The 25,027-nt window shown below is 39.0% G+C and overlaps 5 protein-coding genes across 13 annotated transcripts; 4 read left to right on the plus strand and 1 right to left on the minus strand.

Annotated features, from left to right (window-relative positions):
* Positions 1 to 144: 144 nt before the first annotated feature.
* On the plus strand, positions 145 to 2,669 carry LOC116434833 (zinc finger CCCH-type with G patch domain-containing protein). 2 transcript variants are annotated; one of them, XM_031993615.2, is made up of 10 exons: positions 145 to 217; positions 276 to 365; positions 456 to 668; positions 756 to 836; positions 904 to 1,044; positions 1,204 to 1,346; positions 1,421 to 1,599; positions 1,660 to 1,929; positions 2,006 to 2,185; positions 2,267 to 2,668. In XM_031993615.2, exons 2-10 carry the CDS (start codon positions 315 to 317, stop codon positions 2,563 to 2,565), a joined length of 1,557 nt encoding a protein of 518 aa, XP_031849475.1. In that variant the 5' UTR covers positions 145 to 217; positions 276 to 314; the 3' UTR covers positions 2,566 to 2,668. The 2 variants fall into 2 exon arrangements, with proteins under 2 accessions (XP_031849475.1, XP_076228460.1); XM_076372345.1 differs by lacking the exon at positions 145 to 217 and having other exon boundaries at positions 312 to 365; positions 2,267 to 2,669.
* A 125-nt stretch (positions 2,670 to 2,794) lies between these two features.
* LOC116434827 (box C/D snoRNA protein 1) lies at positions 2,795 to 4,595 on the plus strand. The gene is made up of 7 exons (XM_031993608.2): positions 2,795 to 2,925; positions 3,022 to 3,203; positions 3,286 to 3,377; positions 3,442 to 3,620; positions 3,714 to 3,911; positions 3,988 to 4,112; positions 4,192 to 4,595. The coding sequence occupies exons 1-7, from the start codon at positions 2,906 to 2,908 to the stop codon at positions 4,434 to 4,436; spliced, it is 1,041 nt and encodes a 346-aa protein (XP_031849468.1). The 5' UTR covers positions 2,795 to 2,905; the 3' UTR covers positions 4,437 to 4,595.
* Positions 4,596 to 4,984: 389 nt separating this feature from the next.
* Positions 4,985 to 6,833, minus strand: Sec22 (vesicle-trafficking protein SEC22). The gene is made up of 6 exons (XM_031993610.2): positions 6,687 to 6,833; positions 6,271 to 6,604; positions 5,973 to 6,082; positions 5,704 to 5,864; positions 5,486 to 5,632; positions 4,985 to 5,403 (listed from the first exon to the last, which is right to left on the minus strand). The coding sequence occupies exons 2-6, from the start codon at positions 6,343 to 6,345 to the stop codon at positions 5,255 to 5,257; spliced, it is 642 nt and encodes a 213-aa protein (XP_031849470.1). The 5' UTR covers positions 6,346 to 6,604; positions 6,687 to 6,833; the 3' UTR covers positions 4,985 to 5,254.
* A 102-nt stretch (positions 6,834 to 6,935) lies between these two features.
* Positions 6,936 to 24,577, plus strand: Sec16 (endoplasmic reticulum export factor secretory 16). Of its 8 annotated transcripts, XR_012999750.1 has the most exons (20): positions 6,936 to 7,175; positions 7,873 to 7,923; positions 8,005 to 10,170; positions 10,248 to 10,920; positions 11,199 to 11,844; positions 12,216 to 12,301; positions 12,377 to 12,587; positions 13,136 to 13,242; positions 13,318 to 13,474; positions 13,630 to 13,768; positions 13,835 to 14,102; positions 14,484 to 15,238; positions 15,314 to 15,802; positions 16,028 to 16,060; positions 17,920 to 18,159; positions 18,498 to 18,840; positions 18,923 to 19,008; positions 19,850 to 19,894; positions 20,595 to 20,681; positions 21,396 to 21,434. XR_012999750.1 is itself a non-coding variant. In XM_076372343.1 (19 exons), exons 2-18 carry the CDS (start codon positions 7,918 to 7,920, stop codon positions 19,877 to 19,879), a joined length of 6,435 nt encoding a protein of 2,144 aa, XP_076228458.1. In that variant the 5' UTR covers positions 6,936 to 7,175; positions 7,873 to 7,917; the 3' UTR covers positions 19,880 to 19,894; positions 21,396 to 24,577. The 8 variants fall into 8 exon arrangements, 7 of the variants coding, with proteins under 7 accessions (XP_076228458.1, XP_076228454.1, XP_031849461.2 ...); XM_076372343.1 differs by lacking the exon at positions 20,595 to 20,681 and having other exon boundaries at positions 21,396 to 24,577; XM_076372339.1 differs by lacking the exon at positions 19,850 to 19,894 and having other exon boundaries at positions 21,396 to 24,577.
* Positions 16,067 to 17,902, plus strand: LOC143175092 (uncharacterized; the record flags this gene model as incomplete). The annotated part of the gene is made up of 1 exon (XM_076372214.1): positions 16,067 to 17,902. A coding segment is annotated over one exon (861 nt), but the record flags the coding sequence as incomplete, so codon positions are not given.
* Positions 24,578 to 25,027: the final 450 nt, after the last annotated feature.

The raw sequence follows: 25,027 nt of genomic DNA on the forward strand, positions 1-25,027 counted from the left end.
GAAATAAAATTTCGTCCACCGTATTTCTTTGCAGTGTTTTGAACATTTGAATGATAATTATATCATAAATACAAAATGTTTATAAAACATATTTTATAAACTTGCCAAACCCTGCTGAAGATGTCGCCACGTTGCGGGAAGCGACTGAAGTTTGGTAGACTTCATCCCCTGAGCGTTGGTACTGTGCGTGAACTCCGATCGTTAAGGAAAACGACAAGTATAGTATAAATGTAAACTGTCAAACGTATTCATTGTGACGATTCCTGTTTTTCAAGGACCTATGAACCTGACCTCGTTATAAAAATAAAAATATCATGACAGACGCGGAAAGTTTAAAGGAAGCTATAGCGCAGTACGAACAACAGGTACGAAATGGTCCTTTTTACAAGGATTAACCTTTGTAAACGATCGCCTCGATTCACAGTTTATTTCTGTTTCATTTGAACGCTTGTCAGCTGGCACAGGTTCAGGCCACACTGTCATCGACGGCCGAAGGAACCGACCGGGAGAATTTATTAAGCTTACAGTCGGACATAGAAGAGTTAATTAATTTAACGAAGGAAAGTCTACAGAGCATCGAATCGGGTGACACGGGAAACGAGTCTTCGACAGAGATTTTAAGTGACGACGACAATGATCCACTGGCGAAGGAATACGCCTTGTTCAAGGTGATCCTTTTACACTTAGACTCGAACGAACGATACATTCTCTAAAACAGGAATTCTTATGTTCCCTTTTCATTGTAACTTCATCAGGCAGAACTGGAGAAAGTCTCAGATGACTCTGAGAGTAATAAGCAGAATGAACAAGCTGCTGGAACTTCAAACAATATAGAAGTCAGTATGCAAGTATTCTATACGGCATAGCAATGACACAATTATACGGTGCAAGTTCATCTTGTAGGAAGAATTGAAGCAGTTGGAGGGCATGAAATGTAGAGCCCCTTATGGTAGCAGTTGGGGAGGAATCGGTTATCATAATGCTATGATATGCTCAGTTTACGGGATCAACAATACAGAAATAAGAAACATGCAAGAATTGAAGGTAAGAGGACCAGTGTGTATGAAACTGTATTCCATCGTGTTATGATATTAATTTAAATGTGTCCTTCGAAGCAAATCCCTTAGAAACTTGGATGATCTTAGTTGTTCAATATTGTTTTACGTACATCTGCATGCTTAAGAGAATGTAACTATTGTTCAGGTCAGAGTATTCTTCCTAAATCCGACGCACAAAGAAAAGCTTCCATGTCCTTACTATTTGAATGGAAAGTGTAAGTTTTCTGACGAGGATTGCAGGTTTTCTCATGGTGAACTAGTGCTACTGTCTAGCATAAAGGAATATAGGTAAATCAGCCTTAAGATTTAGTGAAATATAAACATGAAGACATGAGTACATATGTCTGTGTATATATCGATAGGGAGCCTGATTTTCAAAGTATAAAAATGGGTAGCAGGGTATTAGCAAAACAAAAAAACCAACTATGGCACAGATGTGTCGTACTGAAAATGCCAGAAAAAGTTGGAGATGTTTTCAGAATTAAGTTTGAAGCAAGTGGTAACATTGCTGAGGTTTTCTTACAAGACATCTTGCCACTTGGTTAGTACTATACACCTAAATTTAATGTACTGCAGATTTTCATGCTATTTATTATCATAGATGACGCAGATTTAGAAATGTCAGATACATCTGAAGAGTCGGACAGTGAAAGTGACTCAACAGAATATCCTAAGGAAGTAGTAATTCACCAGTCTCTCCTTACAATGGATAATAATGCACCACTCGGAAATTGGGAAAAGCATACTCGCGGTATAGGTAGTAAGTTAATGGCTCAAATGGGATACATAGTGGGTTCTGGTCTTGGAAAACGATCGGACGGTCGGGTAGAACCAGTTGAAGCAACGGTATTACCAGTTGGTAAATCCTTAGGTATGGCTTTCTCTTCTGCATTATAGATATATTGACAGCTTCGAGTACATCATACTACAAATGTATCACTCTTTAGATTATTGCATGGAATTGCGAGAAAATGCAGGTGGAGACAAAAATTTATTCTCCGTTGAACGTAGAATGCGGAAGCAACAACAAAAGTTAGAGCAACAGAGGGAGAGGCAGTATCAAAGAGAAAAACAAAGAGAAGAGAATAATGTATTTAATTTTATAAATGCAACATTAGGTGATAAACGTACGTTAAAGAACGAATTCTTGTATCATTATATATGTATATAGCTTCCATGCTTTCATAAACATTTGAATTTATTTGCAGCTAAAAATCAACCCCAAACTAGTATCACAAAAAGTAAAAGTGATCTTAAAACAGAATCGAATCGACAATTAAATGTAGCCAGCCTCCAAATTGGAGAAAATATTTTAAGACTGGAAAGAGAATCATCCAAGTTAAAAGAATCGTTAGGAAGACATGCGAAAGGTAGCATTCAATACAATAATATTGTAATGAAGTATAATGAGAAGCAAAAAGAGCTCGTTGATTTAAGAGCATCAGAAAAGAATATTACTGCTGAGCAAAACCAGCGAAAGAATAGAGCTAAATTATCCATATTTTGATGTCGATGCATTTACTATTTTATGTTTCTAAAGGAAATGGAAATATACGTGAAATATCTACAAATATGTACATATAGAAATATAACGAATAAATCTTAAAATTGGAAACTACTTGTAACATTAATGTGTAGAAACCTTACTATTTCCTTTTACTACTTATTCGTTATCAACCATTTTATATATTTTTTAATGAATGCAAAGTGAAAGAGTAAATTAGTTCATAGTATTACCGTAGCACTGGCGCTGTGATTAGATCATCAAATATTTTTAGTGCACTGACAGTTCTGAAATTGTACACGAGTCGTCAAGTTGTGGTGTGAATTGTGAATGTCAATTTAATATGGCGACCTCCAGTGAGAAGTATGATTACATCAATGATTACTTTAATTTTTAATTATAAAGATAAATTCAAATTTTGTATATGTTATTTTAACTTGAATTTAAAATTATTTATAGGATCGAAAAATGTGAAGTATGTACTGCTGATACTGCAAAATACACGTGTCCGAAGTGCGAGGTTAGAACATGTTCTCTTAAATGTGTAAACATTCACAAGAAAGAATTGGAATGTGACGGTGTCAGAGATAAAACAAAGTTTGTACCATTAAAATCATTTACAGACTTGGATATTTTAAGTGGTAAATTATATATTGTATATCAATTATTATAAATTCCAGTTGACAAACATTCATTTTAAGCTTAATATTTGTTAATTTCTAGATTACAGACTTCTCGAGGAAGTTGGTAGATCAGTTGAACAACTAAAGAGAGATCCATATAAAAAATGCACACAACAAAACAATTTGCCGATGGTTAGTTACTTTAATTTATATTTATCACTTTAAGCATGAATTAATATAAATTTTATGATTGCAGCATTTATATAAACTTAGATCAGCTGCATTTAAAAGGAAGATTAATTTACAATTTATGCCACAACATTTTAGTAGACATAAAAATAATACAACATTTTTAAATTGGAAAACCAATGAACTATATTGGAGAATAGAATGGATTTTTCCTCAAGCAGAAAATACAAAATGGATAACAGAAAGGTATTTAATAACAATTAAAGTATTTATAGATTTATGCATTAAATAATGTATGTGCTGTATTATTTTTTATGTACAAGATGATTATAATTGTAGGGTTTTAGAAGATACAAGATTATCAACCATCATAGAGGACATTTTGGATCCCATCAAATCATTAGAAAATAAAGGTGATATTGAAGAGTTAAATTTAAAAATGTGTTTGAAAGATAGATTACAATTTTATCAAGCAGCCAGTTTATCTGGAATAAAAGTCCTTTTAAAAGCCGAAAAAGTAGTAAAGTCAGATTCAAAGTAAGAATATTTCATTTTACTTTATTCAGTCGAACATATATTACAAGATACTTAATAGCACATAACTATCCATCAGGTTTCACGAATTGGATGTTACTCTTTCATTGAAAGAAAATTTAGAGAATAAAACTCTAATAGAATTTCCAACTGTATATGTAATCTTGAAAGATCATTCTGATTTGTATGAAATAATTGACAGTGGTGGGTTATCTATTTTTCTTTTTTACTATAATCAATATCGACATTAATTTATAAAATAACTAATCGAATAACATTTTAGATGATGAACATATGGAAGATTCCATACATAAAAAGAATAACAAAAACACGTCGCGGAGCAAAACACAAATGTACAAACAAATGCATAAAAAACTAAAAAATAATTCGAAGGTAAATTATTTTTTTAACTCTGAATATTCAGAGTCTGAAGAAGAAGGAGGTAATGGTGATCGTGAAAATGAAGTATCACGTGTAAAAACTTTTAACATTCCTAATTATAACGAATTAGTAAAAATGGAACAGTAATGTGATTTGTATATATCTAAAAATATGTAAGTATATAAGATTTTTATTCTTCTTGATTTAAACGAGTGAACTTATTGTACATTTATTATAAATTCAATTTTTTTATTATTGTAAATACAATACCTCAATAGACCAATACAATTGAGTGATATAAAATAACATTAATAATAACATATAATTATTTGTAATGCATTTCATTGGTTCCCTTTCCAAAAACATAAATATGATTGTTCACAGTTCAAAGAATACTAAAACCACAAAAATAAATATAATTTAATACATTCGTTTTACTTACACTGCATGAAAGATATTATAAATGATGCAATCCAATACGAAGGTACACATAGAAATAGTGCTAATACAGCCTCAAAGAGGAATAAAACAGTGATACTAATTTTCACTGTTTCTGAATGAACTAATAAAACTGATTTGAAGTTTCATTTAATATAAATACGGCTGTACATATTGTCTTTTACTTATTATAAAATTATCAGCGTTGTTTTTGTTTAATTGAAACAGTGATGGTTGTACATTATGTTACTCATGTAAAATAATTACATACTATACTTATTGCATGGCAATACATACATATGATAGAATATTTTGAAATTGGTATCAATGTCACCTTATTCGTTACAACAAGTTTTTTTGGAATATAACTTATGTACATTTCCTTCAATCCCATTTAGAGTCAAAACATAAACATACCATGCACTTGTAGAAAAAAATAATGTAAATACCAATCTTGAAGAAAACCAGATTGAGTAAAAACTTCCATGGTCTTTGCACAGTGATAACAAATAAAACAGTAATTTGAACTAAAGAACAAAGAAATACAACAGGAAGACCAAGAATGCAACCAATCCAGCCACGGCCTTCACATACATTGACTTGCTATTTAAGTGAGTTGCATCTTTTTTGTATTTCTGCGATAACATGGACAAATTTTGTGTTTTTGTATCTAACTCTGGAAAATCATAGAGTTTTAAGTTAATACAAAGTTACTTTGAATAACAACTATTCTTTTATAACTTAGATTAGATCATTACCTGAGAGAACAGTACCCCTCTGTAAGACATCATCTATATTCTGAACCATGATTCTTTGCACATCCTGTAATTGGCTATTCAGAGCATTCATGTTCCTTCTTGACCTACCATCCAAGAAAACTTTCTTTGCTTTCTGAATATAAGTATCTGAGAAAGTAAATATATTAATAATATTGTTACATATTATGCTTAAAATCTCTACTACACAAAGTACATACTAAATTCGATAAAACTATAAGGCCTGGTAACTGTGTTGACCCTTCTACCATACAAAGAATGAAATTCTTGTGCAATATCTTCAAGGTAACTGTATGCTACGCGTTTACTATAATTCTTTTCACATAGTACCAAGTAACATACTTCATTTTCAATCAGGTAACTGTAAATTTAAATAGATAATTTTGTAATACTTTCAATTTAAATAGATAAAATTGTGATATTAAGCAGTTGAATATAATTTTCTAACAATTATGATAAGAAAACTTACTGAAATAAATATGGGCCTGTTTCTATAGTACATCTAGCCGGAGACTGAGGGCCCAATTTTCTAAATAACATTTTTGCCTGATTCTGATAGTCTAAGATACTTCTTCCACTCTGTAAGTAATTTATAAAAATATCTGTCATCGTTCAGTGAAGTTGTATAATGCATAATAATATAATATTTCTGCGCCAATGGAATGTTGTACTCGCTTATGTTTAAGTTACGTATAAATATTATCATAAAAAATGTCGTGAAATTTGATAAAAAAATTTTTGACGTTTCATCATAACAGATTTCTAACCTGTTCGTCTTCCTGCATGGTCGCCGCAAGTGGCAAACCATCCGCTATCCTCGCAATCATTGTCAGCAACACCATTTTCCCGAAAATTCAATGAATTCGCTAACGGTGAATATCGAAAAATTTGTTTAAAAACCCCGTGAAACAGTCGAAACTTCACCACCTGAAATCCATTTACGCGGAACTGGCCACGGTGTGGCCGATTCGTTAAATATCCACTCTTGGTATACCACGTCAGCCGGTGTGAAGTCTTCGAAGCTCAAATAATCATGTAATAATTTCTCGCCTTCGCATGTCCGCAAATTTTGCAAACGCATATGAATAATCGCGTTATCGTCTGAAAGTGTTATAAATATAATAAACTTTTATACATTTGCGATAAAAGGGAAAACAAAAAAAGACTATCTTTCAGACATTACCGTTTCTATGTTATCGCTGTTCAAGATAGAATCTTTTTGTTGCACTTTCACTTCTGAAATATTCATTCAAATATTATTTTAATTCTATTAATATATTAATCACTAGAAATTAATATAGTCCTGCCGTTTTTAGATATATTTTTTCCAAATTTAATTGAAATTTCGAATAATACAGTAATGCCATCTGACGATACTTCGTCGTATATCTCTTTGACGTTTGAGATCAACACGTCCGCGCTGTGCGCGTCTATGGTTCTGCTCGCGTGGAAAGTGAAGGAGAAAAATTTCGTGACGTGCTTAACCCACACCTTTCCCTCGTAGTATCCGTAAAATGCCTGGGTTTCTGTGATTTTCCATTTCAGTCCCGTAAACGATTGATTCACGAGTATAAGGGATCGAAAAATTGTCTAGGCAACGGCTCGAATGTTCTTTGGAAGAAAATAATGCTTGTGCTCGCGTATGGACACCAGTGCCAGATACGATAGCTAGGTGAGTGAACGTACAAGAGGTCCCTGAACGCTAACTTGGCTATCACAGCTGGTATCTTGACTTTTTATCCTGAGGATTCCAATTTTTCGTATCGCAGCCTTCTTCTTACCCGGCAGCTTTGCCTCAGCGTAGGAAAAGTGCTTCCTCATGATTTTCGTTACATAATTAAACTAATTTTCGAGTTTCCTCGCGCGAAAGCGCAAGGAATTTTGTCTCCCAAACCAACCTCTAGCTGGCTTTAACGGATTTCAAATTTTGATTTTCTCGCTTGTTGACTTCTCGACGTATCTCTGTTTCGCTTATCATATCGTTGCACGGTTGTATGTGGCATAACGTGCTCGCGGGAAGGGTTATTAGAATAATGTAAAATAAGCACCCAATGACCTATATATATACGTATACACACACACACACACACACACACACACATATGTTGCCATTTATATGTGAAAGTGGATTTCCCTCCATTCGGATAATTATAATGTTTTTCAATATTTACTAGAAACGTATGTTTTATGGCATTGTTGATATGATAACTGTAATGAGAATATATACTTTCACTTATAATTTATTGTGATGCTTATAAGTTTGCGAGGTAGCTTTCTCAAATATATTAATTTGAAAGTAATGACATTGTTTTTATACATATACTTTCTATCAACTTAATATGGTATGAAAAATGGCTTTTAATTTGCAGGTTTTACTATAAATAAGAAATAGGTGGTACTGTCCTAAAGGCAGTATGAGTGTAAGTAGAATGTGACCTTAACATATCATTTACATAGATATGAATTTGAGTAATATATTATTATTTAAAATACATTTTCAGAATCCTTATAGAGCCAGACCAGCAAGGTCTAAAGCAGGATATGGAGCTCATAATCAAACAATATGGAATCCTATGATGAGACAACAGACAGATACACCATCAAATGATTCTATGCAACATCAATCAGCGGTTGTGAATCAGTCAAAACAAGCAGCTGATTCTTGGAATAATTCATGGAATTGGGACTTTGATAAACAGACAGATAATCAACAGCAACAACAACAACAACAACAACAGCAGCAGCAGCAGCAGCAGCAGCAACAACAGCAACAACAAACATCTCAACAAGAACAACAACAACAGCATTATGTGCCACCATATAAAAATCAAGGACAACTGATGTCCAATTCTATCCAGGATCATTATTATAAAAATGTTAACGGTAACAAGACTGATTTGATTAATCAGAATACTATGTCAGATGGAAATACACATGGAACTGCTAGTAACAGGCAGCCAATTTCAAATCATTCGGATTCTTTTCCACCTTACTCGAATTATGTCCCATACCAGCAATATCCACCACCACCACCGCCACCTAGACCGAGTTCTATTAAGTCTGGATCTTTGGATTATGATCATACACAATGGACAAATGAGCAACAACCTCAAACTGGTTCATATCAGCAACAAAGGTCCACTATACAAAATCAGAAGATTCAAGCAACAAATCCTCTTTTACCTAGTAGTAATTACGTTTGGCAGAAGTCCGAACAAACAAATTTAATGCCTTCAAATAATTGGCAGAGCAATGTATCCAATCGTTGGCAAGATCCAGAAATGGATAAGGAGGTACAAAATTTTGATGATATGGGTAACCAGTGCACACCGCCGTTACAGCCAAGTAGATCGAATCAGCTTCCTCTGCCATCCACAGAAAATATAAAAAAAGAACATTCCACAAACGATGCAAACAATTGGTCCAGTCAAATGAGCATGCCAACTCCATGGAATCAAAATCATGAATCTGTATTAGCTAGTCAGAGTCAACAACTACAAAGTTCCAGTGTCAATAATGATTTTAATTCTTGGCCTCAAACAGCAAATACAGATCTTTTGCAACAATGGAAACATACGAGTGAATTGCATACTAATCAGTGGTTACAAGAGCAACAGGAAAACAATAACTTACCGGAAGAAAGTATTAAACCAGATAATGCTGGTGTTATTCCTTCGAATGATTGGCAACAAAATCGTATAGTATCTTCTCATCATTCTCTGCCTAACATGCCTCCACCTCTGGAGTCCGGTGTAGAACCAGAAGAGAGGAAAAAATCTATACCCTCGTCGATTCCAAATTCTATGATCTCTAAAGATTCTACTATACACGCGAAAGCAAACGTCCCCAAATCCCAACTACCTGACTCGCGACTCAACATGTCATCTACTCCAGAAACTACATCTACCGTTGCAAGCTCTGAAAACGTTTCTGTACAGGAAAACAATGAATTCAATCCAGTAGGTGATATGATAGAATGGGGCAAAACTAATTCATCGGAGGAATTACCTGCAAAACTAGAACAGTTGAGTCTTAGTTCCAAGATCAGTAAACAGGTGGAACATCAAAGCGAGACCCCAGAAGCACAAATCCCTGCAACCTCTGCAGACGTATGGAGTCAGAATGCAGCTCCTCATAATGTTAACTCTGACCATATACCCGGACTATCTTCGGATTACCCCATGCCTGCAACGGAACATCCTCATTCCATCGACAACCAACCTAGCACTAATAAAGATCATCCTGCGCACAACACGTATCAGGCATTAAGTATTGCGCCAATAGATAACGTGGTGCAAAGTGGATACGATCAGTGGTACAATCAAAGCGCATTGCCGCGTTCCTCGGACAATACATGGTACACGAAGGATCATATCAGGCCAGCCAAGGATTGGAACGTCGAACAGAACGTTGAGAATTATGAAAACATCCAACAGCCTACAGAATTTGGGAATTTGGAGGTAGTTACACCGTCGTTGCAGCAACGCGATATATATGGCTCAAGAGATTCCATAAACAAGGAAACACTGGACAACGATCCAAAACCGGTTATCAATCCTGTCAAGGAAACTGTTAATACACGTGATTTTCGACAAGAAGTGAACAACATAGAAGTACCCACTGTCCAACAGCCGTCACGATCCTTGCCACCTCTTCAACCGGAACAGGTATGTCATCATTATACAAAAATGCGAATCAACTTTATTTTATCGTACTCGGTAATTAAGTAAAGATTGTCCCACAGGTACCGGACAACTACGAATTCGCATCGAACGACAGAAACACGTTTTTAGAAACCGGCGAATTAACCGATTCCCATCAAGAGCACGAACCGACTCCACCAAGCCAGGACGACGAGAACGATGAAGTGCCTAACGATATTCCCTTTCTACGAGAAGTGCCGGGCCAGTCGAGTTCCATAGATCCACGCAGAAACGATCCAACAGGGCAGGAACAGTACGTTCAGTCCGCTCAAAGGTTGTCGGATCCAAGGAGAAACGATCCCTCCGGTCAGGAGCAGAGTCTTCAGCTGAGGAACATCACTGAAAGATCCGAGCGACGCGACATCCCTCCTGGCCAAGAGAGGAGTGTCTCTCTGCTTTCGCGGTCAGACTCGGATACACTGGAACGTAGAAACGATCCGTCTGGCAGAGAACGATCGTTACCTCCCCAGCAGTCTCGGAATGATCCCTCCGGGGAAGAAAGACATCAGTCGCAACCTCCAATTATGTTGGAGTCCAGCGAGACACGGGAGGTTCCTGGTAGAGGCAATGAACCTGAAGATCCTAATCAACAGACGGATGAGAACCTCAGGCAAATACCTGGGGGTGCATCTCCCAACGAAGTTGTCCAGTCCTCGGACGACAGGCCCAATGGAAGAGTAGTCACAGGTTCTCAAGAAGTCCCTTCTGCAGTCTGTAAGATGAACTTCCCTATACCTTGAGTCTCTTATTGGTAATTTAACCCTTTGTGGACGTCGACATTTTGAGATCAGATGTTCATGTTTGCAACGCTAAGTCGCAAGCAAACGATTTAATTGATAAAACAGCAGGAGATCAGTACGTAGTTTCCCTTTTCCAGTTATCTAAGCAACCGATATACAATTTAGCTTCATCTGGTTCTCTATATTTCAAAAAATCTCCGACCGCAAAGAGTTAATTGTGTCGCCTGTTACCAATGTGTCCTATTATTCCAGCCGCTATACCGGATCCAGCCAGCGACTCGAGGAGCAAGCGCGAGGAGGCTGTCGGCGCGTCGATACGCGAAGGACAGGGCGCTTCCAGTTCGTCGAACCGAAGAGACTCGTACGACGACGAGAACGACGAAGGATCCGGAAACAGTCGGGACGACAGCAGGGAAAGACGGCGCGACAGCAGCTCGGAACGACGACGATACGAATACGAACGGAAGAACTCCTACTACGATCGTGAACGGGAGTACGACGACGATTACTATTACGATCGTCGTCGCGGGGCGGACAGCGACCGACCGTATAACGCCCGAGATGAATTCGATCGCCGGGATATACCGTACAGAGAGGATGACCGGAAGCATCATAGCCGGGATGATTTGGACAGGCACACCAGAGAAGACATGGAGAGAAGGAGCAAAACTAAAGACGACTTGGATGAGAGGGACAGCAGAAGACGGCCCGACGATCGCAGAAGGGACAGGGGCGACGATGTACGTCGGAGAGACAGGGAGATTCGAGATTATGATCCTCGGTACTCTAGAGATCGAGACTACCTCGATCGCGACAGAAGGAGAGACGAAAGACGGCCGAGGAGATACGACGATTACAACATGAGAGATTTGTACTACGATGATCCTTATAGCAGAGGGTACGTTCGAATGTGTGCTCACCCTTTGCCCTGTAATTCGTTTCTTAACCAGTTAACTGTGTTTGAGTATACACGTCATATTGAAACTCAAAAAAATAATAAACTTACTAATAATAACTGGTTAAGTATCAATACAACTACTGTAGCGTTAATAATCGAGTAGAAAAGGAAGTTTTGATCGTTATTCTCTATCTACATTTAGTCCAAAGGTTAACGATTGACAATAGAAAAGTATTTATGTTAAAAAAATAAGTAACTTAGATTTGTCAGATTCAGTTGAAAACTGTCACGAGTCTGACACGATATTATAGGTCAAGGGGTTAACAGTGTAGAGAGAAAGTGTCTCAATACTTTGTAAATCTGTTTCTCAGTTCTAGACCATCTAGCAGATCTTCCTACAACGACAGAGACCGAGCCTACTACGTGCGATCGAGGGACCCTTATTATGGTTATAATGGTACGTACCATTTTTTGTACCTTTCATTATATTTCTCTGAGAAATTAAATGTTCAAAGTACATGTGTTTCCATAGGTTACCCTGGCTACGATTACGGCGTTCATTATGCCAACAATTATTACGCGTACATAGAGAATTTGCGACGTACAAATCCTGCTGCCTACTCGGAGTGGTATCACAAGTACTATGCCAACCAACATCAGCAGCAGCATGTCGCCCATGGTGTCACTAATTACCCGGAAGACAGGGCTAGCGTTCATTCAGGCCGTAGCTCGTGCGACGATAGGTGAGCATCGCGAACCGCAAAGAACCGAGCGCACCCGATTTCTCAGATACCATTTTTGTACGGATGTTATAATATCGATTATGTGTTAGATTTTTTACGAATCCAAGTGCATGCTTCCATTCGCCAAACAAAGCATTATATGTCTCGTATTTCGGGTGTCCCGGATGGGCCAGGAGTCCACAGCGGAGACCGTGTTATCTAAATTTGAATAGGTGAGACCGAGGGAATCCTCTCGGTTGGACACTTGCAACAGATACTGAAAACTGTCGCATTCGCTATCTATCAAAAGTAATTTAGTTGAAACATATCCGTTGCGTGTAGAGTATCTTCTCTTGTGCTAGATACCGTTGCTTTATTTATGTAGATATTAGCAAAGCTCTGTTCATCTTTTGTAGATAATGGAAAACATTGTATAGTGATTAGTATTTCATCATCAGTATAGTATTCCATTAGATACCATCAGTAAATAGATGTTTATGCAGCTTATTCTTCTGTTAGCTTTTAATGTTTATTAACTGTTATTTATACGAGAATTCTATATTTTTCAGAACAACTGGCGAGAAACGAACTTTAGGCGACATGTCTTTGCTCGAGGACTCGACCAGTGCTTCCGCAAGAATGACGCCGATCAAATATTCCATTTCCCATGCATATGGTGCAGTATTAAGTTATTTAAAATATACGTTTAGGACGCACAATGTAGCAGTTGATAAAAATGTCACGTCCTTAGGTTGTTTTTCGATCGGATCCTTGATTCATGTGCTTCCGTCTTATCCGACTGATGGTGAAAGAGCCAAGGTGGACATTCTTAGATTGGACAACCTGCTCTTACATGATCCCGTCACGCGTGATTTACGAGCGTATCCTGGGCCATTAATTAAGCAAGTGTAATCGATACATTCATGTGTCTAAGCATGCCTATTTCTAGTAGCTCGGTTACTTATCATTTTGCTTGTTACAGTTATTTGTAGCACCTTAGAATATGCCTGCTTAGACACAACATATTTAATTATTCTCCTTATACGACGTTTGTTCTCTACAGGGGAGTCACTCACAAAAAGACCATTATCGAATATTGCGAGAACAAAATCAAAAAAGCTGCATCGAACGAAGAGATGACCGATCGTGCTTCGTACATCCTTTTGTACGAACTAATGATCATGCTGATTCAACAGAATGGGGTATGACATATTTCTTATGTCTCTAACGTCAACCATGTTCACTCCTAATTGCACGTGTCATTGCAGAACGTCGTTGGTGTCGATATTGCTGCCTTATTGCTCAGAAACAAAGAAGCGTATCCTTACGATTTAAACAAGCAAAAGTCGCAGGATGCAGGAAGGAGAGAGTCGGTGATATCGCAAAGATCTGGGTTAGGTGGGGACGGATGCCAGGGTACTCAAGATGGTGCATCCGTTTCAGAAAAAATAGAAAGCAAACCGCGCAAGAGTATCGAGCAAATAACAGACGAATTTAGGAACACGTTACTGTATGGTTTAGTCCAGGAAGCCTTAGGTATGTTCCTACTTCAATATTTTATTTCAAGAATCATTAACCAGTTAAGCGTGGAATTTAGTTTGAAAAATCAAATAATGAAGTGTATTTCCTCCCTAAATGCAGGAAAAATGCACTTAAAACACATCCTAACAAAAAACTAAAAAAAAAGAACTACATGTTTGTCTCAAAAAATAAACAATCCATCGTTGAAAAAGTTAGCACCATTAACACTAGGTTCACGGGCATTTATTGTACAGTTTATTCTATTGTTCCTGGGGAAGTTGATATTCCTTCATTTAGATTGTGGAAACTTTTTCAACGATGGATTGTTTATTTTTTGAGCTTAACGTGTTAAGATAACTTTCATCGCGTATGCTTATTAAATAATGTATCCCACAGAATACGCGATGAACGAAGGACTCTGGGGCCACGCGCTGTTCCTGGCCAGCAAACTGGACAAGCGCACCCACGCCTCCGTGATGACTCGTTTCGCCAATAGTTTACCGTACCACGATCCTTTGCAAACCTTGTACCAACTGCACTCCGGTCGCGTGCCCGCCGTCGTCACCAGTATCTCGGATCCACGGTGGGACGACTGGAGACCCCATTTAGCCATGATCATATCGAACACGTCCTCCAATCCCGAAATCAACCGTCGTTCGATCACAACCCTCGGAGACACGCTCTCCGCGCGCGGCGACATCCACGCGGCCCACTTCTGCTACATCCTCTCGCAAGTCGACTTCGGAGCTTACGGGTCCAGCAACGTGAAGCTCGTACTGATCGGCGCGAATCACCATAAACCGTACAACACGTTCCTCACGTCGGAAGCCGTGATGCTCACGGAGATATACGAGTACGCGAGGAACCTCAGCGAGCCGGGATTCACCTTGGTGGACCTTCAGACCTTCAAGTTCGACCTGGCGTCGAAGATGATGGACCACGGATTGATAGAGAAAGCCTTATTGTACATAGAACAGATCGCCGTAAATATCGCCAACGAGCCGTCGAAGTACAAGAAGTCGTTCATCTGCGCCGTGTACAATTTGGGAGACAGGATTAAATTCCACGATCCAGTGTACAAGGACTCCACCGACGAAACCATTACTTTGCCTTGGTTCGATAATTTGGCTGAGATTGTCAGCAAATGTTACGTAAGTTTCATTTTCGTTCATCGCTTTATGGAGATAATATTAATGATAACAGTACTAGCTTGTATTTTCTTGCAGTCTGGAGAAATAGTCGAGAGTGATGCCTATGGGTCGCAGACGAAAGTAGAACAGTATAGTGCCACGCAGAATCAAGAAATCTATGAAACAAAGCATCAACAACAGCAGCAGCAACAACAGCAACAGCAGCAGCAGCAGCAGCAGCAGCAGCAACACTGGAATCCTCCACAACCGGAATACAGAGAAGGTCCATCGTCGATGATGGAGGTCCCTTCAACCGAAGTGCAATCAGAATGGCAGCCCTTATCTCTGCCATCCAACATACCGGACACGTTCGACCAAACGATGCAATATACAAGGAACACCGAGGAATCGTACCAGCAATCCCAGCAGCCAGATTACTGGAACCAAGACTCCTACTACCAGAGCAACTACGGGAGGAACGACTGCACTGTCACCAACTGGCAGCAGCAGTCAACCAGCGTCCCATACTCCTCAGAACAAGGTGACACCGACAGTTCACAGCAACAGGAGAAATGGAACTATGAGGTAAGTGTCGTTCCAGGTCAAGCGTCCTGAACTTTCGCATTCGAATATACAAGGCTACCAAGTAAACATCTCTATTAAGCTTCCAACGTTCTGCATCGCACTTCCGTCGCATACATACCCCGCCGTAGAACTGTGTCAAAGTAGATTACCCAACGAACCGTACACGGCGCTCGCTGGAAATAACGCATTTTTTTCACGTTTTTCTTGATGCTTGCATACGGACAGACGGAAAGAGAGGATAAAACGGCCACTCCTGAAGTAAGTAATCACGCGGCCACTGCGGCTAGTAGTATCGAACCCGAATGGTCGCCGAACGACGGCGACGTTAGCTCGTTACGGCGGCGCAAAGTCTTGACCGGTCCGCTAACCGAGCCACGAGTCGCTTCTCATTCTTCCGGGTCGGACGTCGGTGGCTCGACCGGCTCGTCGTCGTTGTCGAACCCCTATCGGTCGGGCGTCTTGGACGAGGCGTCCACGAGATCCCAGAAACTGATCACGTACCCGAAGGTCACGGCGGCCTATCCGAAACTCTTGCCGGCCGACAAGCTCTCGCCGAGAGGCGTCAGGCGGATCAAGAAGATAGACGGCAGATACGTGAAGCCGCCCTCCTCGCAGCCCCCCGTCTTCCTGAAATGCAAGGCGAAGAGGAAGTCGGACGACGAGAACGATCCGACCTCGGACGGACCGGAGGAGAACAGTCTAAGGAGCCTGACCTCGTCGACCACCACCGATTTGGACGTGCAGTTCAGCGAGGTCGGATTGGACTCGCTGTCCAAGTTCGACCCGCGCGCGCCGAGAGGATCGCCCCGGCCGGCCGAGACCGACAGTCAGACGCTGAAGCAGTACTGCAACTTCGAGGACAAAAAGGTCATGAGAGTAGCACCCCACATCCGCCGGAAAGACGTGATTTGCGACACGGTGGACGCGTGGTCCTATTCGAACGCCTCGCAGAGCTCTTCCGAGTTGTGTCGGTATAAGCCGCTCGTCTTCGGCGGAACCTATCCGATCGATTTGCCGGTTAGGCCCGTTAGAAGTGATCTGAATCTGGCCGAGTTCAACGACGCCCCCGTCGAGAAGTCCACCATGAAAACGTACGACATCGACGTCCCCACGAATTGCGAGTAGATGACGAGTGCGCTCGTTAGCAAGTAACCATTGTTCATCGTTCCTCCTTCTCTCCTTCGCGTTCGCCGCGTTACTGCGAACTTGCGATTAAGCCACCGCCGCGAGATCGGTGTCCCCGCGTTGAAGAGAAGATTCATATGCTTTTATGTTAGAGAGTATGAGTTGTTAAGAAGACCTTTGATACAGAGTTAACCCTTTGCACTCGAAAGTTCTTCGCTTGAAGTACTCTGTACTTAATTAGATGTAGATTCTTTGAGATGAATTTAACCCTCTGTAAGCTCTGTAACTTTGAAGTCTTAAATTGACTTAATTTTTTAGTGCAAAATGACGAATGACGTTAAATGATTAGTCAACTTAAACTTCAAAGTTACAAGATATATTCGTTTTAACAAAACTATTGGAACTATTGAATACATTTTTAATTTCTGTGCATATGCTGATATTTCTTACTGCGTGAATTTTGTTATAATAAACAAAATTCGGCTCATAGAGGGTTAACAAGAAATACATAAATTAAGTACCAAGCTATTTTGAGAAAATAAATAAACAAGAAATCGTACATAAATTAGATATCAAAGGTTAATGATAAATACCAGAGTTTATAATTTTCCTGTATCAGATCATCGACTGGGAGTCGCCTCTCGAGTGCAAAGGGTTGATCGAGCTCTGTCTAGCCGCCACTTTATGTATACAAGTTTATTGTTGTTGAATGTACAATAAAGTTTCCTATATTACCGAACTCTCCTTGGACTTTTCAAGACATCGCCTGCTCTCGTTACACCGCGTTTACCGTAAAATAGAATTCTCTTAAGCGAGCAAAGTTTTTCACTGCTTACTGTGACGGTGACTAGAACAGGTTCTAAGGTAAGACGATTCGCAAGGATGTTTCACCGGAACTAATCGGATTAAACGTACACGTGCGCTGTCACAGTGGATAGTGATTAACTTTGCTGGGACAATTTTGCGATGATCAATCGTATACTTCATTTCAGCCGCCGCAGCCGGCAATCTCGATGACGCCGTCGACGAGGAAGCAGTACGACCCGCTGGAGGAGCTGGACGCGCTGGAGACGCCGAAGCCGTCCTCCAAGCAAACGGCGACGGCCAAGAAAACCGCGGAGAAACCGACGGAGAAGAAACCATCGAACAGTTCGTGGATCGGAGGTCTGTTCAGCAAGTTCGCTCCGAAGCCCAGGAACCAAATGATTCTGCCCGACGACAGTAATCCAACGGTAAGAATGTCAACGACGTGCCAGGCAGTTTAGATCTAGTTCTTAGATCACTGAACAATCACAGCTTTCTGTTCTATGTCCCTAAGGGCTCACGCGGGTACTTATGGTAATTGAATGTCTTGTAATGGCGGCAGCGGAGAAGGCCAGTATATACCTCAATGTTCGGATAGTCGATTAACAGCTAACGAATTGTTGATATATTCTGGCTTCGCGTTTCATGTGTCGTTCCTAACACTTAGAATGCAACTCTGTTTGAGCCCTGTAGTCGATGCAGTGTCGCTTTGTGTTCCCATGTGCACGTGGAACTTTGTCTCAAGTTGTGTCCTGTGTGCTGATAGATTGTGTGGGATCCTGTTGCTAAAAAGTGGACGAACAAGGATGAAGATGGAGACAGTGGTTCTGCAACGTTAGCCCCTCCTCCGAAAGCTTCTGACATGGGGTTCAAGGCACCCGCTGCGGAGCATTCCTCCCAACTGTCTCAGCCACCCCCTCAAGCTGACGAGTCCGCCATTAATAAGTTTAAATTGCCGAAAGGGAGAAACATGCGAGCTAATTATATAGATGTGATGAATCCGGCTGGCTCGAAGGGCAGCGCAGCACCCTCGAATATACCAACCCCGATCACATCTCCAATGGTACCTATGGCAACTTCCTCGCCTCAATTATTCATTCCTGCACCAGGTAGTTTTCCAGAATGTTCGAATATTCAGTTGTTGAAACAACTGTTAGTCTGTTGTAACTAATTCTTTAAATGAAATCACAGTTAACGACCGGAATGGACCTGTGGCTTTCTTGCCAACCGCAGACGTTGCACTTTCCACAAACGTCTCCGAGAACGCGTCTCAAGGGGTAAGTTCTCTGATATGATTACCTTTGTATTTATGTGCTCAATCTTGTCACTACTTGCGTACAGTGACTCACGTATTCGTCCATATACTCACAGAATGATAGTACTATTGGTTCTTCAAGTAATCTAGCGAAGTAGTACCTTTTTTTAGAATAAGTTTGTGAGTCACTCTACATTTACATCTGTATACAACATTAACAATACAGTTTCACATATGCGTCTACAGTTTTGGACTAATTCTACACAGCCCCTATATATATTGTCTTTAAGTTATGGCTGCAGTATGTGCCTCTACAGTTCCCGACTAATTGTACACAACCCCCTTTGTTATCTTTAAGTTGTGGCTGCAGTATGCTGGTATGCAGCTTCGTTGTACCTGCCTCTGGAACTGTAATGTTAAGATGTCACTTTCAGATCAGTTTCTCTTTAGTACCACGGTCGTAATGTTCACGTGTACATGCCACAAGTTTCCCCTAGTTTTGTGCATTGTCTACTCCTTCAACAGTGTATAGAGTAATTGCTTTCTTACGTTAACCTTCAGTTGTGTCTGTACAATTTATTCGTATAGAAGTTGTACGTTCTCTTGGTCGTCTAGATTGTGTAACAGAAAGAGAGAGAAAGAAATTCGAGTGTGTAGGGTTTTCTTTCTTTCAAAGATATCCAGTGTTAAACAAAGACAAAGTGTGTACCTGATCTCGTTCCTGTTTCTTTGAAAACCGCGTGCTTCCTGTGTCATTTTAACGGTCACTATACTAATTAGACTCTCTAAGATTGTAATAGATATTCTTTTCTTGGCAATCTGTGTTTAATCTACCTTTCTTTTTATGTTTTCTTTGCAAGCAGTCGGGGAGGCAGAATGATGTAGCCAAATAATAATTATTGCAGATAGTAAGGACTATTTTATTAATTTTATACATTGATCTCTTTATTGTGTACGCATGGTATGACCACATTTATCCAGTAGCATGGTTCAGAGTGTACGTAACATAATGCAGATGCAATATCGCAAGCTTTAGTTCTTTGCTAGATCACCTGGACAACCTCAGCAAATTGGTGTTAGAGCTGTAATGACTATGGTGAAATGATAAGACAGTAAGCAATGGACACATAGAAAGCTGCTTTTCAACGTATCTTTACATTCTTCCTTTCGACATTAACTTTTGTGTGATCTTGTTAACACCATTTCAGAGCTTCGCATTGCTTTAGACACAGTTCTGCATGTAGATAATCTTTTTGCCAGTAAAGGAGAAGGTGTTTTAGGTTAACAGTGTAGTAGTTGGTAAATGTTACGCGCTAGTGTGTTTCTGCTATGACTTTGAACATGATTAATTATTAGAATTAAGGTACACTTATTATAAAAATACTGCATTTTTTATATGGTGATGTAGGAGACTCGCAATACCGATGATTCCAGTCTCTAATGAAGTTGTAATGAAAAAAAGTTATTGTATCTATTGTAAACAGTCAATGTATCTTCACCTTTATGAACATCGGTGTTGCATACTCGTACACTTTGATGCCTAATCATTGCAAACAGGGCAAGTATTGGTTAGTGAGACAAAATTGTTGTGTTATATATGGCACACAGCTCTCTCGATGGAGCTCAACCAGCTCGTTATCGCGAGAGGTGCAGAGCTACACGATGAGGGATCCGCGTCTCCTCCCAAGGAACAAGGTAATCCAGCATCATTTCTCATTCCAGAAGTGATCATTCGTACGTTCTACTGAGCAACACATGGTAGACAAATCAAATTCTAACTTACTTATATTACACTATCTTTCAATTCAATTTATCACTATAGCTTTAAATTAAAGAGTGTATTTTAATTGGCACATTCTTCTAGGTAAAGAGGCTCCCAAAGTGTAAGAAGATCAATACTTATCACAAAAATCATTCTATCATGGAAAATTCACTTCTCAGTGATCCTTCCCTTTTGTGCAATTCTCTGCCACTTGAAAAATACCAGCTCATATTCTTCATAGATTTCACACAAGTCCTTTTATCTTTGATTTATAACCACCATGCAGCTTTACCGCTAAATCAAGCTTATATCATGTCAGCACGTTAATCTTATAAGATTCAAATGGCAAAACTATGGGAAAGCTTGGTGAAGGATATATTTTTGGTTGCGGCAGTGTACATTCACATGTTCTTATCAATTTCAATCAGTATTCGTGCCTATGTTGCACTTGATTATTCAATTATATTCGAAAACATAAAGAAAAAGAGAACAAATCATTAACTTTACCTTTGTCTTAATCTTATTTTACAACAACTTGTATGGAAACGGTAAAATCGAACAATTCTGCTGAATTAAGAATATCTATGTACATAATCTTGATTTAATGTTCCTCCTGATTCATCTCTAATACGAATCATTGTTTTTAGGGACCAACGATGTACAACCCGAGTGATATGAAGGATCATTCAGCGAAAACTATGCAGCAGAGTCGGTACCCTCCGCGGTAGAACTCGGGAGACGTTCCTTGACCAGTTCGCTGATCAGAACGAGCGATTCTTTTCTCGCTCTAGGATGATTTTACTTTACGCGAATGAAATCAAAGTTTTTGTAAAGCACACACACACACAAACACACCGGCAAAGATACCTCAGAAATAAGTAAGTGAACGACACTGAACGCGCTATCCGTTTTATTCGAGTACACGCAAAGTTTCCACTTTCAATTTCACTTGGATCCACGCTAGTTTATTTCTGAATGAAACCAACAGCTTACTGTTCAGGTAAACTGTTGCTTTCACTTAATACAGTGAGCTTGGAAAACATTACAGTATCCGAGTAAAGAGATCCTTTAGCAAGAGATACAATTGTTTGAACGACCCAGATTGTCCATAGTTGATTTCATTGATAACACACAGGGTACTCTTTTATATGCTTCATTTTCCAATGGAATGTTTTCGTGGGGCTCTACGAGAGAGAACACGAGAATAGTAAAAACTAGATATTTTTCTTACTCCAAAGCCCTTGCGTTTCAACTCGTTCGACGTGTGTTGAGCGAACGGGTTGGACACTGTTAAAACTGTTTCAGTGTGTTTCAAGTTTATACCGTTCTCTAGTATCACAATGGCAGAATTCCAGTAGCGAAAGGAAAAGTAGATGATCGGTGTCGGAACGATGATAACGTACGAGAAATGTTAATTTTACGGTCGAGAGTGTTAAGTTGTAAACGAATGATGATGATGATTATGATGATGATTATGATGATGATGATGATGATGATGATGATGATGATGATGATGATGATTGCGGGACTAAACTATAGCTGAAATAATGTTAATCGTGTCGTATGCGTCTCGATAATTTGTTACACGTCTAGGGACACGATGCGATATGGAAGTCTGATTTTATACGCTGGATGGAGAGCAATTATTGCAATTATATAAAGCGAAGCGAAATATCGATAATGTAAGAAATGTTAGGTATATGACAAATTTTATGGATCCCAATTGTTAGGTGATGTGCAATGCAGCTACTGTTATCTGCCGTCGAGCTATTGTATCATTACACCGAGGTTTTATCGATAAGAAGCATGACTGCCATGTATCTAATGCAGATTCGAAGGGGGGAACCGACGAGATGCTTGACGCCTTGTTTTTCTTCCTGTTTGCAACACAACCGAGCTCTCAAATTTCCGTAATCCTACTTGTAGTCCTTTTCCTAGCGCTTTAGGTAGAGAACCATAGGGAGAAGTAACGACTATCCTTACGCATTTTTTCTCTTTTTTTTAATCAAGGAAATTTAATGTACACGATTGTTCTCTTCTGTCCGATTGTTTATTTATACGAATTAAAAGGTGCACAGTTCATGGTGCTCTTACAGCATTCGAGTATTTCATTAGGAATCAGTTACGCCATAAAGCGCTTGATCCGTCGACTGGTCAAAGTGATTTCTTTTTCTTTTTTCAAGTAGATTTTTGAGGGACATTATTCGATGATTGCTTTATATTCCATACATGTTATTTAGTTGATACTAACTGACGAGGAGGTTCAGTTTCAACTGGAAATCTTGGGAACTTTATGAGGGATAGAGATTTACGATGCGATGTACAAAACATGTAGGATAAGCCTTTAGATCGGTTTCTCGTAGTAACACGTCCAGCGTTTTGTGATACGAACAACGATCGAGTGCAAAACGACACGTTGTAGAGATGATATCGAGCGTACCGGAAACAGTTCAGGTATCCGTCGACTTAACACGTTAAGCGCCGTGTCGGTCACTGGTGACTGACGCTTCTGAATGACTAAAAAACAATCGTAACACACAAGACAACCGATGTGAAATAAAAATGTTTAAGGCAACTAAGTTGATAGTGTAACACGCAAACGTTGCAAACAATTCATAATTACTCCCACTTTTCTTTACTACAAAAGACAAACTCTATGGGAAAATTTTCGTGGCGCTTGACGTGTTAAAAGAACAGGACACATCCTTGATTCCTTTTACTTTAGGAGTTTCCATGAAAAGTTTCTTAAGGGGCACAGACGGGCGGGAAGGTCGATGAATTCCATTTACATTTTAATTAGTAGATTCTTTTCCTCGCCATTGATCACAATTGGAGTGACGCTGGTTTTGTCAATTCTCGCGGAATAGACGGTAGACTATTTTTCGGTTTTATACTGGTGACAACGCAGACTATGCTTTCAAGACGTATACGTTGCGCAGAAATTGTAGCATATTATAATGTGCACGCGTTCCTTAGTGTACGTTACATGTATATACGTATATATAGATATATAATTAAAATTTATGATTTGTACATATTATGTAAACGTAAGTCCTCTCGGGAAACAGGAAATTCGCATGTTGCCGCGGCCGCGGTCAAATAGTAATCAACAATCAACGAGAATGTTATTTTCTAAAGGTGTACATTCAAAATCAGAATAATTCTTTTTGTGAAAAATGGCATTTTGTTGCGACTAACATCCGTTTTGATTACGTTATTCCTTTCTTTAATCGGCGAGACAACAATAATATCTGTGGAGCAAAGTTTCGATGAAAAGATAAGGGTCACGTGATAGACAGTAATCTTGTGATCGTTATTTTCGGGATGCAATTCGATTCGATTGATCTAAAAAGTTCCCAAAGTGATATATAGCGGTATAAGAAAATATTCGTACACCGTTGACCTTTACTGTTTCGATGTCTTTGATAAACTTTTGTATTAAATATTTCTTAGAGGCTGAATCGTCAGCGTTCTATAACGGTGTTTAAACGTCGACAGGGATTCTTATTTAATTTATTTCATTGAGAATAAAATTGTTAGCTAACGGTAAACGTCAGAGGTGTATGTATACATTTAATTTTGCCACTGTATATACTTGCAACGAGTCAGCGAATGGCAGGAAGGGACTATAAATAATACACGTTAAAGATTAAACAAAAGTATTAATTGAGCTGTACGTTATGTATGTATATGATGGTTTATGAGTGATTCGTTTCGGGCTTAATGTAACATATTATGGTATATATATATATAATATCTTTAATGCACTTTGCGGTTCAAACGTTCGATGTATGTTTATGGGAAAATATGGATAATAAGAAATGTATAATGCATATTATTAATATTACCACTATCCCATTATTATTGCTATTATAATAAAGAGTCATACAACTTATCTTAGAGTACCGTTCTTTTTCATTTTGGAACGATTGCAACAATTATAAGGAGAATATTTTATTTGAAATATCGTTTCTTGTCGAGTTGGATATCATTTGTTTATAAAAATAATGATAAATAAATTGGGAATGAGAAACCATTGGTTTCCCCGTCTATTCCAAGCTACTCAAACTTCTAGCCAAATAGTCTCAGATTATTTCTACTAGGTGGCACTAGTATTTAATAAAATTTAATCGATATCGAAATTAACTCCATAAATAAATGATATTCAGATCGACAGGAAACGATATCGATTAAATGATATTAAATACTAGTGCCACCTAGTGGAAATAATCTGATACTATTTGGTTAGAAGTTTGAGTAATCTTGGAATAGATGGAGC

This window comes from Nomia melanderi, chromosome 11 (assembly GCF_051020985.1).
Source record: "Nomia melanderi isolate GNS246 chromosome 11, iyNomMela1, whole genome shotgun sequence".
Classification (NCBI taxonomy): Eukaryota; Metazoa; Arthropoda; class Insecta; order Hymenoptera; family Halictidae; genus Nomia; species Nomia melanderi.

What these genes read in the sequence shown, in the direction of transcription:
- LOC116434833 (XM_031993615.2), top strand. Translation starts at nt 315, where the DNA reads ATGACAGACGCGGAAAGTTTAAAGGAAGCTATAGCGCAGTACGAACAA. An exon ending in TCTAGCATAAAGGAATATAG is followed by an intron (nt 1,347 to 1,420) that starts GTAAATCAGCCT and finishes ATATATCGATAG; the next exon opens with GGAGCCTGATTTTCAAAGTA. An exon ending in TGCAACATTAGGTGATAAAC is followed by an intron (nt 2,186 to 2,266) that starts GTACGTTAAAGA and finishes ATTTATTTGCAG; the next exon opens with CTAAAAATCAACCCCAAACT.
- LOC116434827 (XM_031993608.2), top strand. Translation starts at nt 2,906, where the DNA reads ATGGCGACCTCCAGTGAGAA. An exon ending in ACAAAATGGATAACAGAAAG is followed by an intron (nt 3,621 to 3,713) that starts GTATTTAATAAC and finishes TTATAATTGTAG; the next exon opens with GGTTTTAGAAGATACAAGAT. An exon ending in GTAGTAAAGTCAGATTCAAA is followed by an intron (nt 3,912 to 3,987) that starts GTAAGAATATTT and finishes ACTATCCATCAG; the next exon opens with GTTTCACGAATTGGATGTTA.
- Sec22 (XM_031993610.2), bottom strand. Translation starts at nt 6,345, where the DNA reads ATGGTGTTGCTGACAATGATTGCGAGGATAGCGGATGGTTTGCCACTT. An exon ending in ACAGGCCCATATTTATTTCA is followed by an intron (nt 5,865 to 5,972) that starts GTAAGTTTTCTT and finishes TTAAATTTACAG; the next exon opens with TTACCTGATTGAAAATGAAG. An exon ending in GAGGGGTACTGTTCTCTCAG is followed by an intron (nt 5,404 to 5,485) that starts GTAATGATCTAA and finishes ATGATTTTCCAG; the next exon opens with AGTTAGATACAAAAACACAA.
- Sec16 (XM_076372339.1), top strand. An exon ending in TGCTGATTCAACAGAATGGG is followed by an intron (nt 13,769 to 13,834) that starts GTATGACATATT and finishes GTGTCATTGCAG; the next exon opens with AACGTCGTTGGTGTCGATAT. An exon ending in AGGAGAAATGGAACTATGAG is followed by an intron (nt 15,803 to 16,027) that starts GTAAGTGTCGTT and finishes GCATACGGACAG; the next exon opens with ACGGAAAGAGAGGATAAAAC.